This window comes from Ochotona curzoniae, unplaced genomic scaffold (genome assembly GCF_017591425.1).
Source record: "Ochotona curzoniae isolate NIBS_2020 unplaced genomic scaffold, NIBS_Ocur_1.0 contig_66, whole genome shotgun sequence".
Classification (NCBI taxonomy): Eukaryota; Metazoa; Chordata; class Mammalia; order Lagomorpha; family Ochotonidae; genus Ochotona; species Ochotona curzoniae.
In genome coordinates, this window is record NW_024466512.1 from 28,036,633 (window position 1) to 28,053,834 (window position 17,202).

At 43.4% G+C, this 17,202-nt stretch overlaps 1 protein-coding gene across 2 annotated transcripts in view; it reads left to right on the forward strand.

The window, feature by feature from the left end:
• Positions 1–17,202, forward strand: part of MYOF (myoferlin) — a 148,660-nt gene that overhangs the window by 15,023 nt on the left and 116,435 nt on the right. For both annotated transcript variants that reach the window (XM_040992448.1, XM_040992449.1), the window contains exons 2-3: positions 9,098–9,153; positions 11,982–12,073. In XM_040992448.1, the coding sequence (XP_040848382.1) occupies positions 9,098–9,153; positions 11,982–12,073 (148 nt within the window). The remainder of the gene's footprint in view (positions 1–9,097; positions 9,154–11,981; positions 12,074–17,202) is intronic.

Genomic DNA, 17,202 nt, shown 5'->3' on the forward strand with positions numbered 1-17,202 from the left:
TTTCTCATCAGAGAAACAGGAGAAAGAGAAAGGGGGAGGAGAGGTCCTTTTAGAGCTGAAGAAACTGAATCTTGGGTAAGATGGGTTAAATGTAGGTTCCAGGCAGAGCTGGGACACAAACGCTTGCCCTCTGTGGGCACCGCTATTTGTCCCTCAAGTGGTGCTAATTTCTTGGTCTCGGCCACTTCTGCCTTGGCCCACCCTTTGGCCATGTGTATGGTCTCAGGACCAAGATGTCTCATGGTTGACTACGTCCTACTTGCTGGAGACAGTTGAGGGAGTTCAGTGTCAGGACCTTGGTAGTGTTGCCTGTGGCATGGACACCTGTGGCTTCAGTGGCCTTGTTTGGAGTTCCAAAAGCCCTCCAGTTTGCCCCAGGATTCTGGATACGTAGTGATGGCTTCCCAAATGTGACATGCCTCAGATAAGGGGCCTCCTATCAGTGTAGAAAGCCTTTCATGGGCTTGACCTTGTTTGTTCTTCACAGCACTAGGTGGCATTAAAGGCAGCTATGCACACCCATTTTGCAGATGAGGGTAGTTAGACTTGAGATTGAAGAAGATCAAAGCTGTGTAGTGAGGAAGAGGCAGGGGAGGAGTAGAACCTGCTTCTTGGGACTCTTAGTCACATGAACTTTCCCACCCCTGTATGCATGGTGAATTTCTTTGTGCTTGATATCCCCCTTGTTTTAATAGTACCCTCTGTCCAAGGCTAAACTGACAAGTAACCTGCAGATACTTTAGATTCCCAGATCTTCCTCACATCTGCAGTAAACAAACAGTTAACCTTGCTAAGGAGCCCAGAGGTCAAAGGCCTTTGTAATGGTTGAAGGACTGGGGTAGGCATTTGGCGCAGTGGCTAAGGCACCTGTTAAGATGTTCTCATCCCGCATCAGAATTCATGGGTTTGGTTTCTGGACTCCAGCCTCCTGCTAATGCAGACCCCAGAAAGCACTGGTTACAGCTCAAGTAACTGGACTTCTGTCACCCATGTGGGAATCTGGATTTAGTTCCTAGCTCCTGGCTTCCAGCCCAGGTCAGGCCATCGTGAGTATTTGGGGAGTAAACAAGGGGATGGCAAACTCTGTTTCTCTTAGCCTCTCAATAAATCAATCAATTTTTTATAATTGTTGGACGCTAGGGGATGAGGGGAGGGTAAATTCAGCAGGAAGCTTTTTGCCTAAGAAGAAATGAGTCTGATTATAAGATTTTGAATTGGTATTTTGCTGTGTGTGTGTTTTTTTTTTAATTTACTTATTCATTGATTTAAAAGGCAGAACAACTGGTTCATTCCCCAAATAGCCACAACATCCAGGTGTGGGTCAGAGTGAAGCTAGGAGACTAGAACTGCACCCTGGTCTCCCATGTGGGTAGCAGGGACCCTACGTATTGTCCGATGCCTTTCCAGATGCATCAGCAGGGAGCTGGATTAGAAGCAGAGCAGCTGGGTCTGCTGCAATAGCTTAGCGATTAAAGTCTTCGCCTTAAAAGCCCCGGGATTCCATATGGGCGCCGGTTCTAATCCTGGCAGCCCCACTTCCCATCCAGCTCCCTGCTTGTGGCCTGGGAAAGCAGTTGAGGACGGCCCAAAGCCTTGGGACCCTGCACCCATGTGGGAGAACCGGAAGAGCTCCTGGATCCTGGCTTTGGATTGGCTCAGCTCCAGCCGTTGCAACTGCTTGGGGAGTGAATCATCAGACAGAAGATCTTCCTCTCTTTCCTCCTCTTTGTGCATCTGACTTTGCAATGAAAATAAATAAATCTTTTATAAAGAAGAAGAAGAAGAAGCAGAAGCAGAAGCAGAGCAGCTGCAGCTCAAACCGCTGCTCCTCTGTAAGAAGCTGGTGTTGCGGCAGCAGCCTAACCTGCTCCACCACAAGTACTGAGTACTTTGCTTTTATGTTCAAGGTTTTTTGCATGACTACTGAATTTTGTTTTTTCTTGATACAATTTCTTAGAGACACAGAGGCCAGAGGTCTAGTCTTATCTCATGGAAGCAGTCGATGATTCTGATTTTAAGCCAGCACCTGGCAATGGGCCTCATGGCCTGAGAACGTTTGTGCTGTTTTGTTTGATCTTTTTTGCAACTCTGCCAGATGTGTTTTTTCAACCTCATTTGAAAGAACAATTGAGGGACTTTCTAGGCCCTACCTCCTTAGCAGAACTCAGAATAAATTTGCCAGGTACCAGTCTTTGTTGATTCTCTAGAAAATTATGTCTCAGAAATGTACATGTTCGAAGCCACAGAGGTTAAGAGACTTGAGAGCCACAATGTATGCCTTCAAATTCTGGCTTTGCTTCTCACTAGCAAGTGACTCTCGCCAAGCCTTCACCCTATTGTATCTCAAAATAAGGATCATCATTATCATCAACCATCAACCATCTACAAAGCCCTTGGGGGAGTGCCTAACAGATTATGAACTCTAAATATGGTAACTCTTAGTTCTGGGGATTAGATACCAGGTCTTAAAAAGATTGATTGATTTAAAGGCAGGGTGACAGAGAGAGGGAAACAAAGATAGAGGTTCTCCATCTGTTGGTTCATTCCCCAAATGTTTATAGTAGCCATGGCTAGGCGAAGTTAAAGCAAAGAGCCAAGAACTCCTCTGGGTCTCTTACATGGGTGTTGCAGGACCCAGACACTTGAGCTATCATCTACTGTTTCCCAAACATAGTAGCAAGAAGCTGGATCACAAAGTAGCCGGGAATTGATCCAGCATTGCAATATGGGATGCAAGTGTCCTAAGGGGTAGCTTATCCTACTTTGTAACAATGCCTGCCCCTAGATCCTGAGGTTCGTGAGTGGAGAAATGTAGCTGCAGAGTTGGAGTAAGCGGCCCATGACCACAGCCCTGGTGAGATCTGTAAGAGCATCTGTATACCCACACCTTCAGAGTGCAGTAACTGTTAGAGCACAGATTTCGAAATGAGGCAAGCCTGGGACTGTAGATTGGCTCTATGATCTTGGGCAAGTCTGTTAAAGTCACTGAACTAAAGTTTTGCTCATCCATAAATTGGGCATACTAATAGCTCTCTTGTAAGGATTATGTGTGGGTGTCTTTCTAATGCCCAGAATAGGCCTGAGCATTCAAATGATGCAGTTAAGACGCAGCATTTGATGTCAGAGTGCCTGGATTTGAATCCTGCCGCTGCTGCTGATTCCAGCTTCCCGCTAAAGCATACCCTGGCAGGTAATAGATGATGGCTAGGTGATAGATAGATAGATAGATAGATAGATAGATAGATAGATAGATAGAAAGAAAGAAAGCTGTGTCCCTGCCATTCATGTAGAAAATTCAGATTGAGTTCCTAAATTTTGGCTTCAGTTTGTCAGCCCTGGCTGTTGGCTGGCATTTGAGAAGTGAACCAGCTGAGGGGAGATCTCTAATTCCCTGCTTTTCAAAAAGAAAAAAAAAAAGTGTTCCGCATGGATTGGACATACAAAATCAGCCCAGAGAAGCTACTGTCTGGTCTCCCTAGGCGTTTGCACCTGCAGCCATGGTTGTTGGCATGGCTTGGACACCCTCACCCTAGGATCAGCTCTTAGAAAACAGATCCTGCAGGAGTTGTTGAGATGGACTTGGCTTCCTTACAGTTCCTCTGTAGGAACTGGTGTTGATTCAATAACTTGTGTGTCTGAAAGGACATCTTCCAAGGCCAGTGGGGCACTGGGCACAGAAAGGGGAGCAGTAACCCAGCCTGCAGTTTTCGGCCTGGAGGTTGCTATTTATTTGTGATATCAGTGACAGTTTCAAGCTGGCACGTAACAGTCTTGATTTGTATCACAATTGCTACTGTACCAAAATGCCTTTATCCTAGAACTTGTTTGGCAACATCTTTCTGGAGCATTGGAACAGCCAGGGTTGAGAAGCAAAAGACCAAAAATACTTCCTTTAGCAAGGTCGACCAGATGGGCTACAAGTCTATGGCCCTTGGATTCTCTCCAGTTCTGGTGGAAGAGGAGTGTCTTCTTGTGCCCTGGTAACCATCCATAGGAAAGCTAGGTCCTGGTACTGCCAAGCTCACTGTCAGGGAGGAGCTGCTCCTGGAAGCCCTCAGGGTCTGGAGCCAAGCCACAAGGACATTCAATCCTGTTACTGGGACCCTCCTATGGGGCTCCACAACTTGGGAGTTCCCTGGTGTAAGCCCCAAGAAAGATCTTACCCCAGTAAGAAGTAGCCTAACAGGTTCCGTGTGATTTGTGTTTGAGGTGCACCAGGCCTTGTGCTGAGTATTTTGCCTCCATTCTCTCATTTGGCCAAACAACCTCAGTAATTTTTACATGAACTTATTATGTCCAGTGCACTGAAATCAGTGAGGAATTACTCTGTAGTCGGCACTGAGCTGGGGCAGTAATGGTGGGGGATAACAGTGTTAATAAAATAGAGTCCCAACTTTCTAGGAGTGACTGTGGTCTTAATTTTCCAACTTCAGAAATTGCTGAGGTTTGGATTTCAGCTCCACCTTTGTAGCCTCTGATGAGTTTTTGAGTGTCTGTGTTGGTTTTCTCCTTTGTCACTAGGGATGATCATGACAGAACTGACCTTAGGGTGGTTGTGAAAGAATAAATCAGAGTTCACAAAAAGCACTAGAAACAGGTATGTTCAGAGTATGTAGGAGGTATAGCAGGTAGGTAAAGGATAAGCTTCAGGAAATTTGTAAGGCTTTAGAAAAATCATGGCTGTGTTTGCATGCACTGGCCATTTCTTCATCCCCTGAGCAGGGAAAGTAGGACTTCTGGATGGCGGTCAAGGTTTAATGCTTGTTGATCTACACTGACTATCAAGGATCTGAGTTAATTAGGAAAGCCTTGCCAACAGCATCCCCACTTCTGGTCATTTTAGAAAGACCTAAACTCTAGAGGTTCAGGACGTGGGGCCCCTCCTAAGGCTCGGGTCCCACCAGACCTGTGGCCAAGCTTAATGTTGATCACTTGGCCTTTGTCCAGTTACACCTGAGGACTGTGAGCTCGGCGGTGCAGCCATAGGGCTGCCAAAGAACACAGCTTGAAGTCATGGAGAACCAAATCACTGATTCAGGTGTTGACCTGATCTGCTCCCTGTAAAGGGAAGGTTCTGGGTCTTTTGGAGGTGGTCCACACGTGTTACCATGTAGGGGCTGTTACTTCCACACACTGGTATTGGTAGCGTTAACCAGATTCTCAAGAAAACATCCCAGTGCAATGTGTGCATGTACAGATGCTTTTTGACTGATGGTGAGTATGTCCTGATTGAACCATCATAAGGATTTTGTTCGTGGCTTCTTCCCAGCTCTGGGATCTTGGGCAGATTGCTCAATCATTTGGGCTTGCTTTGCTTATCTACAGTCTTGCTGGGAGGACTAAATGAGAAGATGTTGAAAACACCTAAGTCAAAAATGCGTCTGATCCATCTCACCTGTAGAGGTTATTATCCCTCGTGATTGCTCAGCTGACCAGGAGCCAGAGCTCTAGGCTGCTGCCCAGCACTAGAGTGAGTGTTAAAACACACGTCTCCAGCCTGGAAATAGGTCCGAATTGAAGTGTGGCATTTTTGTGTGCCTTTTGTTTTCATGCTATGGTGAAGTGGGAAAAATCATAAAAGGTAAGACTAAGTCAAGGACGTGTGTGTTTGGGAGGCAGAAAAACAGGAGAGATTGAGATTTTAAGGAATTGGCTCCTGTGATGGTGGGGATTGGCAAGTGTGAGATTTCTGGCAGGCTGCAAATTTGGTTAGGGGTTGACGCTACAGTCTTGAGTTGGAAATATGTAAGGTCCAGACTGGTCACTCCAACATGGCTTACCTGAACTATAGTCTTGAGGTAGAATACCTTCTGGAAATTTCAGTATTTGCTCTTCAGGCCTTTAATTCTTTGAACGAGGCCCTCTCTACAATATGGAGGGTACATCTACCTAAAATAACAGGCTGTGAATATTAATCATGTCTGAAAAATCTGTTCATGGCATCACTTAGACTAGTGTCTGATCAACCAAATGGACCCCAGAGCCTAGCAAGATTGATACATGAACTTACCCACTGCACCTGACTGCTGGCGGTTGTTACAAGCCCACATAAGGGGACCTGGCATCTCATGGGTGTTTCCAGTAAGGATCTGACACTGTGGTAGGTGACCAACAAAGGAAATGGTTGTGTACAAGAGGGTGCGGCTGCTTGGCAAGCAGGGCTGCTCAGTTCTTGGGAAACCATGTTCTGAGGCTGGCACTCTGGTTAATGACTGAGGTGGTGACCTTCAGCAGGTAGAACAAGAGACAGGCATAGCTAATCAGAAAACAGGAAATGTCCCCAAGAATGCCTTGAGTCATGCTCCAGGGAGTGCTCTGTATTGGAGTCAGTTACTTTAAATCTAGAACTTTGGAAAAATCAGGCATCTGAATAAAACTAGAAGTTGGAGCTGGGGTGGGGCTGTGGAGGTGAGGGAGGGTTTCCTAATTTCATCTCATGTTTAACACCTGCCAGTTTGACTTTAAATGTAGTCTTCAATAATTGAGTAGCATAAGTATGTGTTTCTGTGGTTGCTAATAAGAAAAGAATGATTTGGGGGGCGCGGGGTTGGGGCTGATATGTTTATGTGTGAGAATAGGTTTTCAATAAAATGCTGTGTATATGCATTTTTGATAAAAATCAGAGCCTCTTTCTTAGAAGGGATTGAGCTGTGCTTCTCCAGAGCAGGAGCTGATGAATGCTGACTTCTTGTGTTATTAGGAAGATGAGAGTGTGAGAGTGCTGTGGTCAAAATGCGTGGACTCAGGGGTCAGATGAGACCTAGTTAGAGGGTTTTTTGGTAGCTCTGTGATCTTGGGCACATTACAAATCACCCTGAGATTTCTGTTTATCTATAAACTGGAATATAACAGTACCTGCCTCTGTGCTTGCTGTGAGGATTAAATGGAAAGGTGCCTGCAAAGCACTTAGCAGTGCCTGGCCCACAGGGAGCACACCCCAGAGAGCAGGGCCTTTGGCACTGACGTTGCTAGCCCATGCCCAGTGCTGCACAGTGTTCCACCTGAATGTCTCCACCTGCTGTGGGCTTCTGCTTGGATTCCATTGCCCTCTCCATCTTTGTCTTCAACACATAGCTAAATCACATGTTTAGGAGCATGTGTATCATTGGCAGAATTTGGGGGAAATTTTTCGCATTGGATTATGGACTCAAAGTTGACTAAGTCTGATTTCTAATGCCCTCCTCCCATAAGGACTTATGTCAAGCAAGTGAAGTTTAGCTTGATATTTAAGGCTGCACAGTTGATAGTAAACTTCCCACATAGCTCAGTAGCCCACTGCTGCCTAGTCTATGGGACTGTGCAGAGCCTCTGGTATAAGGGTTCTCCTCCATGGCTGACTTACCACTCTGCATGGGAGACCCAGAGGAAGCTCTTGACTCTGGCTTTGAATTGGCTCAGCTCTGGTCCTTGTGGCCATTTGGGGAGTGAATCAGTGGAAAGAAGATCTTTGTCTCTGTCTCTCCTTTTCTCTGTAAATCTGACTTTCCAATAAATAAATAAATATATATCTTTTAGAATAAACAAATAAACACCAACAGCGAAACAACTGGGAATCAGATTCAAAAGGGGCTGTGTAGACCTCATAGAAAAACTACTGTCTGAACTAACCAATTGAGTGGGTGTTTGATCTAGTGGTTAAACCATGAATTAAGATATCTGCATTCCGTATTAGAGTGACTGAACTTGAATTCAAAGTTCTTCTCTTGATTCCAGCTTCCTGCTACTTTGCACCCAGAGAGGCAGTGGTTAACAGCTCAATATGTTGAACCCTGCCACTCATCTAAGGAACCTGGATTGAGTTCCTGATTCCCAATTTTGACCTGATTTAATTCTGGCCATTAGGGACATTTGGGGGAGCTAATGGGCAGATGGGAGCTCTGATTCTGTGTCTGTGTCTCTGTCTCTGTAGCATCTCACATCAACTGATCAGTCATGCTTACGCTGATGAGTAGAGTCATGCTGAAGCTTCCATAGCTGGTACGGCTTTGTGATGCCCAGTCAAGTGGAAAAACAATGCTTAGCAGAGTGAGGATTATGACTCATGGTCTTGCAATGTTGAGGTCTTAGAAGAATGTAGTGGTTAGTCCCCAAACCAGCTGTGTGCTGAAAGCCAGAGCAACGTGACATTCAGCTGGACAGAACACACTACCTCCTACGTTCAACAGCAGTACAAAGCAAGCAGTGGTTGAGGAGTGTTTCACAGTGGGCCACCCATATGAGATTGCTGGGTTCAAATCTTGCCCTGCTGCTTACTGAGTGTGTAGCTTTGAATGGGCTACTTAACTTGCCAATATTCTTTCCTGGGAAAAGGAGATGGAAATATTCATCTATACCTCTAAGATTTTTTTTTTAAAGATTCAGGAATTTATGGGAGTAACTGCTATTTTGAACTTTGATACAAAAATTGTTTGAGCACCGGTTGGATTTACTGTTTACTCATCTTGGTAGAAACATCATCCAGGCTCAGACACTGAGAAAAAAAAGGTCTTAGATCTGAATAAAAAGTGGGCTTGGAAATAAAGGGTTTGGCACATTTTCCACTAGGCCTACACAGTATTTGCTTATCTTGTCTTGGAGGTTCTGAGAAGGAGTTCAGCTGAAATTTTAAGCTGGGTTAGTGTCTTGCCACACTGGGATTCAGGGTGGGCTTCAGAGCTGAAGCTCTCTTAGTGGAACATAAATGCACTGCTACATTTATCCTCTGACACATTTCTAACTCTTTGACCCTCAGTATTCCATCTGCAAAATGGCAAACCAGCACCTCAAAGATTAGGTTCATTGAATTCTTCCTGCAGCAAGCTGGCAACACAAAGGCCCTTGGCAACCATTTGTAGGAATTGGTGGGAGAGGGAAAGAACATCACAGCCTTTCTATGCTTTTGAATCTTCCATCTCTTGTATTCTTGTAGATCTGGGGATGGGTAAAGGGTTTTGGGCTAAATTTGGAAAACTGACTTGATGGCTCTTGTCCTAGGCAGACAAAGGGAGAATGTGGACACACTGGAGACTCTCATGTAATGTTCTTGAAGGAATAAAAATTGATATATACTTTTTAATTATTTCTAGTTTATGGAGAGCTCTTATTTTTCTATTTGCAGATGAGAAAAAGAAAACAAAGAAAATTGATAATGAACTCAACCCTGTGTGGAATGAGGTAACTTCACTGTTTATTCAACTTTGTTTAATGCGTAAGCTATATCCGGTTGTACTATCTTAGGCTCATTTGGAAGGAGAATCCATTTTGACTCCCACCCCATCTCTCTTTGTGCCTGCTGGAGAGTGGAGCAGTTCTGTGTTACCCAGGGACCATCTCCTGTAAGGTAATGGTGCAGGAAATGGAGACTGGACTGGGAGTGGTAGGCAGCCTGGGCAGCCATGAGCTTGCTCTGTGGCCTTGGTTTGCTTGTGCTGCATATCTGGGGCACATTTGCAGATCAAGGAGTGGAATTAGGCCATCTTCAGAATCTGAGGAGGAAAGTTCCCTGGTTAAAAAGATGCCTGCCTATAAATAGTGTATCATGTGATATTTAGTATGTCTAGCTAAATCATGAAATCTATGGGTTGTTAATGTTCATAAAAGTCATGTAAAGGTAATGCAGCAATTTTCAGACCTCCAGATACTCATTAAATCTTTGCTTTGGGTGGACATTTGGTGTATCAGTTAAGATGCTGCTTGGGACACCTGCATGCCACGTCAGAGTACCCAGTTTTGAGCGTCATCTCTGCTCCTGATTCCAGCTTCCTGCTAACTCATCCTGGCAAACAGCAGGGGAAGGCTCTAATAGTGGGGATGGACCTACACGGACCTGGATTGAATGTTAGGCTCCTGACTGCAGAATGCCACAATATCAATTGTTATGGGCATTTGGGGAGAGAACTAGTGAATGGAAGATCTGCCTGTCTTGTCCGTTCAAAAAAAAAAAAAAAAAAGAAATAATTTAAAAATTAACTTTGGTCGCACTACCTAGAAGCAATTACTTTTGCATGAATGTGTATCTGTAGATGTTTATTGAATAATATATTTATAAAATAGGATGTCTGTGAATATATGCTGACATAATGAATACAATTTTCTATGCTATCTTTCATACTATTATACCCTGAGCATATAGCCATATCATTCAATTTAAAGTGTTTTTGATAACTGTATATTATTCTGAAGAGATGTAGTATAACTTATTTTGATATCCCACACCAACTGTTGACTTTATAGGTTTTTAAAGTGTTTCGTGCTTAGTATTTTCATGGATATGTGAGAAATTTCTTTTTCCCTACTGAGTAGGATTTTCCTACTCCAATTTTTTTTTAAGAGTTGATGATCAAAATCACTGCAGTGATGCTGTTTTGTAATTTTCACTGAGTCATCAGTCAGGAAGATTTCCCCTCCACCCATTGCAAAGTCCTTCCTCTTCCAACTAATGTCAATGTGACTGTAAAATAAAAGTGTATCTCATCACTGAGGGAGGCGAGATGGAAAGCTTCTGGGTGGCTTTCTGAAAGACCCTGCTGTTCTCATGTGGGTTGAGAGGGAACTCTACTTCAGTGCCACATCACCAGCCAACTGGAGACAAGCTCCATGTAAGCAAGAAGCCCGTCTGGGTGGTGTCTGTGGACTCCTGGTGCTCAATACAGACTTCCAAGACCAAAGAAATGAGAAAATGCATGCTATGTGTATATACTGCTTCAGGGTTCAAACCTTCCTAGCACATCTCTCTAGCTGAACTCAATCCATGTGACTGATGTCTGAGAGAAGTGATGTCATGTAGCTGGCATGCCTTCAGCAAGATGACATCTATCCCCGTTTTTTTTTTTTAAAGATTTATTTATTTTTTATTACAAAGTCAGAAATACAGAGAGGAGGAGAGACAGAGAGGAAGATCTTCCGTCCGATGATTCACTCCCCAAGTGAGCCACAACGGCCGGTGCTGTGCCGATCTGAAGCCAGGATCCAGGAACTTCCTCCGGGTCTCCCACGTGGGTGCAGGGTCCCAAAGCGTTGGGTCGTCCTCGACTGCTTTCCCAGGCCACAAGCAGGGAGCTGGATGGGAAGTGAAGCTGCCGGGATTAGAACCGGCGCCCATATGGGATCCCGGGGGGCGTTCAAGGTGAGGACTTTAGCTGCTAGGCCACGCCACCGGGCCCTTATTTTTATTTTTTTTATTTATTATTTTTTTTCCCCCATTTTGCTCCTGTCATGATTTGCTTTCTGATCATGAATGAATACGACAAGTAAATTTTCTAATTGTAGTTTTAAAACTGAAACCAAACTCGAATGAAATGCTAATCCCAAATGCACTGGGCTTTGGTAGCTGTGCTGTAATATAAACATGTTTTGTCCCATTCCAAAGCCATTATGAGGAGTATCACTTCAATCATTTGATGTGTACACTTCATTTATTGCCTCACCAATTACAAGCATTAGTGGTGTTACTGGTTGGCAAGCAATTTGTTGCACTAAAATGAGACAGGGTATGTAACTCCAGTCACAGTCTCAGTTCCTTACACAGTTCTGTAGGCAGAACTGACTATAGGCTTTAGAGTAAGGAGTGAATGCAGTTTAAAAAATGTATTCTCAAATTGCTTGTCTTCATTTGACAGTGGTGTAGCTAATCACATTCAGATAGTCATTGAAGAAAGCATTTCACATGCACATAATTTTATTCTTGGCAGCAGTTGTGATAGGTGTCAAGCCCAGGTATCTAAGAGGCAAGGGTTTGGTGGCCTGTCTGAAGCCACAGAACCCAGAAAAAGGGAAGCTGGGAGCTGCCTGCAGGTCCTCTAGGTCCGAGTCAATGTTGCCTTTCTAAATTCCTCAGCTGTCTGCGGGCTCAGACTTGAATCATTTCTTTCTAACTGTAGACTTGAGTAAGTCAAGATTGTCTTTGGTAATGATCATGATCTGATGTACGCCATCAGTATGTCTTGTCTTATTGCCTGATCCTCCTGACAGCCTTTTTGTTTTCTTAACCTTTTTGTGAACAGATCCTGGAGTTTGACTTGAGAGGTGTACCACTGGACTTTGCCTCATCCCTTGGAATCGTTGTAAAAGATTTTGAGACAATTGGCCAAAATAAGTAAGCTGCTTTCAACTCTTTCTTATTGTAAATAGTTTCTTACTATTATTTATTTTGTTATGAAGAAACATATTGCTAAAGCACAATTATGTTGAATTATTATATTAATTCCATGCCCCTTCTCCCTTCTAAGCTGATTTCTGACTTGGCTGCAATGAATCACAGCACTTTTCTGCAGTGAATATGGTGTTCCAAGAGGCTGCAGACATTGAACCTCCACCAGTGTGGAGGTTTACTTCCTTTGTAAACAGTACATAGTCACTTTCTACCTTTTTAAAAAAAATTCTGGTTTATAACTATATTGGGTACAACCAAAAATAATTTCTTTTATCTGCGATTCACACACATTTTATTCATCTTCCATCCCAATCCATCCCTCTTCTCATTCACCTTTCAAACCTACCAGACCTACTCCTTGTTTTACTGTTTCTTCAGTGTCAAATGACTAGTGTCATGTTGGTACACTGGGTGACACTGGGGCTTGTCCCCAAAGTGAGGTTGGGGGGCTTGCTGAACGGGTTTTCATGGACAGAATGACTTCAGTAAGTCACCCATTCTCCATCTGGACTACAGACTCAGAAGCCAGTCTTCGGTTACTAATGAAAACAGACAACCCAAGTCACAAGAGAGTAACACTTAAAACTAGAACTCCTGCTTGTTATTGCCTAATGGAAATTCATTGTCTTGTGGAAGGTAATGTGTAACTTCTGAGCCATGAATTTTCCCAGAAGTCATGTCACATGAGAATCACTTGTCTTCTTGATAGGACTATGCTATTATTCATAAGAGGATCTTATAAGAGGGTCTTAAATTAATAAGATGTTAAGCCTGATATTTGATGGCTGCATCAGTTTGAAGAAGCATTCCAGTAGTGGATTTTGTTAATCTGTTATGAAAATGCATGTCTTGGTTCACGTATGTTTGATATAAACAGAAGACTACAATAAGAGCAGTAAATTAGGATGGCACAACTGGAGTGGGATGAGCATGTTTTCTGATGTGCTTTTGACAGTCATGGTTTAGTGCTAGCACAATGCTATTTTTGCTGTTAAGAATAACTTATTTTGGATGGCAGATTCCATAGTCATCTCAGTCATGGGAGTCTTTGGCTTCATGGTGCCAGACTAAGAGAACCTGCAAACATATCTGTTCCAGAACAGGGATTTAATAGGTGCTGCACATTTACCCTCAATGAAGTCATGTGTTTCTGTGTCCCATTGATGACCCATACCCCTAATGTCAGATACACTTTTTCCTTAAATGACTTGAACACCTTCTGGTGGATTCTAGTCCCACTCATTTGGACTGAAAACCATCTCACATTTGAAGGTTATGTTGCCTTTCTCAGCTTTGAACCATTGTGTGATTATTTCTCTCCCACTCCAACTCTCAGAAGGCAGTTTTCTTTCTCAGATGTCAGAGTTCTAGAGAAGTGGATGGAAGAACCTCATAGTATCTTCCCATGTGATGATAACCCTTTCTCTTCCTAGTTTTTCTATTTCTGCAAATGATACCAGTTTTGCTGTTCTAGAGCAGTTTTCTCCAACACAAATACATTGGAGGGTGCCAGTGCATATAGAAATACTCTGGTACTTACTTTGACAAAAATAAAAGGGACACATGAGTTAATTATAATAATATAACTAACCCAATGTGTAAGAATGTTATCTCCACATGTAATTAGTAATTTTAAGAAACAGATATTTTCTATGCATTGTTTTCCTAGTAACTCTCAGGATATGGGATGTGTTTTATATTTGAACACCCCTTAATTCCAACAAAAGCACATTTCAAGTGTTCTGAAGCCAGTTTTGACTGGTATCTACCATGTTGGATAGGATTGTTCAGACTACAGGTTCCAAAATGTCAAAACCTTAGACCTTTCTAGAGCCTCTCTCTGTTTGCATCTTATTCAGTCTATTCCCACATCGCAGTTTGTTCCCCTTTCACTGTCTCTGCTGTGGAATTTTTTAAAATTAAACCATGCCCAGAGTTTGTAGCCTGATTCAGTCTTTCATTACTTTGTGCCTCCCCTATTTCAGCATGGTAATAGAGCCTGCTAAGGTGGCCTTGTAACACTCCTCACATGTCAACCAAATCCTGATGGTTATAACTAAGGCTGCTTCAAAGCATTTGTAGACAACAATTAAAAGATAATGCATGAGGTGAATAGTTGGCCTGGTGGATAAGAACTCATTCTATATTGGAGAACTATGATTCAGTTAATGTAGATCCTCAATTATTGCAAGCCCTAGATTACATTTGGCCTGTTCTATCTCTGGAAATTGTAAGCATTTGGGAAGTGAATCAAAGGGAGGTATTCTTTCTGACATGAAAAATGATTTCCATTAACTTTTTGAAAATCCCTGTACTTGAAGGAAAGGCAGAAGATAAGCAAATATACTTCAAATATTGTGAAGTGTTATGAGTTAAAGAGGAAACTGTTACATCCCATGAAGATAAAACAAAGTAAAAGAATTGAGAGTGGTCCAGGGTAGGGGCTGCAAGGAGCTCCAGTTAAATATGACATAATGATCAAGTGACAGTTGAGCCAACCTAAATAAAGCAGAGGAACAAGTCATGCAACTGTCCATGGGGTAAGGAGTATGGCCGAGACAAGAGTCAGTGCAGAAGCCCTGGGGCAGAAATGTACTTGAAGTATTGGGAAAGCAGCCCGATTGGAGCACAGTGAATGTGAGAGAACAGAGTGGGTGAAAGAGGTGAGGTCAGCAAAACCACTATGTGTACAGCTTTGTGGGCCATGGTGTGGGTTTTGGACTGCATTTGTGGTAGAGTAAGGTTCCACTGCAGAAGTCTGAGTATGATCTAATTTAAGTTTTGGATGTATTCTTCAAGTTTGTTGTGTTCAGACTGAATGGAGGAATTGGGGTGCAGAGAAAAAACTTGGAGACCATGCAGTGTGAAACACACAATTAAAGACACTGTGGGGCCCTCAGATGACAGTTGTGATGAGGACAGGACAAATTCTGAGCCTGAAGGCTTGCCCTGGCTCTCCCTTAAGATGTTTGCATGCATTTCTGGAGATAGCATTGATGTACAATCCATCTGAGCCTGGCTGCTTCTCTAATTCTTGAGGGCACAGACACAAAGCATCCTATTGTAAGAGGGTTCTTGTCAAGGGTAGGGTTTGATGCATCTCACCATGACATGATGTCCTTGGTGATATGGTGTTCGCTGAGGATACACCCCAACAAGCATCTGGTATGGAATGATGATGATGAGAAAATTTTTAGGACCAATAAGAAGATGTAAATTCTAAACAAAATGTGAAGCTGTTCTTTATTATCATTTAGATCTTTGCCTTCCTCATCTTCCTTCTTCTGATGTTTCCCAGGCACTCATTGTCCTTGTAGCCCAGGGTTCTACCAAAGTACTCATTCCAGCCTGTCCTGTGAGGCACATCCTGCACCCTCTGCCAATTCTTTTATTCCTGGGGCTCTATCGTTCAACGTCCTGCTTCAAGATGCTTTCCTGAAAAAACTGGTCTGAGGGATTGGCTCCTAGTCATTAACTGTATTCTCTTTTTAGGAACATTTTTTCAACTAAAACTATCGCTGTCTTACCTGAAGGAATGAACAAAATGGAAGAGTATTTGGGAAAACTGTTTCAAATGAGAGATTAGTTCTCTGCAGTCCTGCAGATTGTAGCCTAGAGTTGCTTCCTCTCTTGCCCTGAACCTTGAGCTAGCTCTGTCATGAACAGTGCATGATGACAAGGTCCTGCCATCTCCTAGACTTTTGTTCTCAAAACAGCCTGCGTTCTCATTAGCTGGGAACCAGTGTCTCTTGCCTTGGAGTACCCACTTAACCATATACAGACCTTAGACTAATTGCTTGTACATTTTAGAACAAGGAATTTAAAACCCATTTGGAAATTGCATATTGGTCCAAAATCTGGCCCCAGATTTTCTTCTTGGCTTTTCTAAATAAGATTTAGCCTTTTAGGATTTGCTCACTGCTCTTGCTTCTCTCACCTGGAAGTGCAGGGTGGGGCTGAGGATTCCTCTCATACCTTTAAGGAATGTCCTGCTGGTTGATTTGCCTGTTGCCATGGAGGCTGGCTATGTAAACACACACTCTCCCTCTGCTGCTCTAGTGCCTGTCATCAAACAGTGCTAGGAGCCTGGGTTTGTCTGTGGCAAACCAGGCAAGCCATTCTGGGCACTCAGAGCACTGGCATACTTCACAGCATTGGCACCATTCTTGGCACTCACAGGGCTGGCTGGCACAGCAGCACAGTTCCTCCCCAGTGCTGGGAGCTGTTAAGCTGTTCAGGGAAGTCACTGCTGTTCCTCATTTTACAGTTGTCTAGCCAGCTTTCCAAGCTGAATAAGAGCCTCATGTCACATGATGGACAAGAGATAATATCTTGAGTTGAGATGTCTAAGCAGAAGGGCTTTCCTAGAGTTTGAAGAATGGGCACTGTAAACTGTTGTGGGGTACAAGAGAGAGCACACCAGACAAATCTAGGATGTATTAAGGAGTCTTTATTAACCAATGAAATTGGTGATGACAGACCCCACTAGAAGTAAGCAAATGACAAGTTCATGTGGCAATCCAGTCTGAGTGAAACCCTGTGAGGAACAAATGGTCATTACTGTGAAATCTATGCATTAAGCTGAAGATCTGTGTCCCAGCTTCTCCAACAATATAAATTATCCTTAGAGACACACAGTGAACAACCTGGACACACTTATAAAGCTGCAAATGTTAACCTTTTTCTGGTTCCTCTGTCCACATTCCATTACTCTTAGGCCTCACCTCTCCTGGAACTCTTAAAAGTACACAGATTAGAATTACAAAGCATTTTGACATTTGCATCTTCACTGACTTGTCGAATCAGCGAACAGAGGGTGAGGAATACAGACATACAATGGCCATGTTCAGGGGCTACCTGTCCTTGGAGTCTGTGTCAGGAAGTCAGAGAACAAGCAGGTACTGGGGAGGTCAATAGTCAGAGTGCCAGAGTGACAGAAGCACACAACCAAGAGAGCAAGCCCCTCCCTATCATGGGGGCTTGCAAATGGAGTGGTTATGCAACAATGCAGTACCTCACCCTCTCAGGTTCTGGGTGGTGATAGGTGAGTATCACAGGTGGGCAGAAAGGAC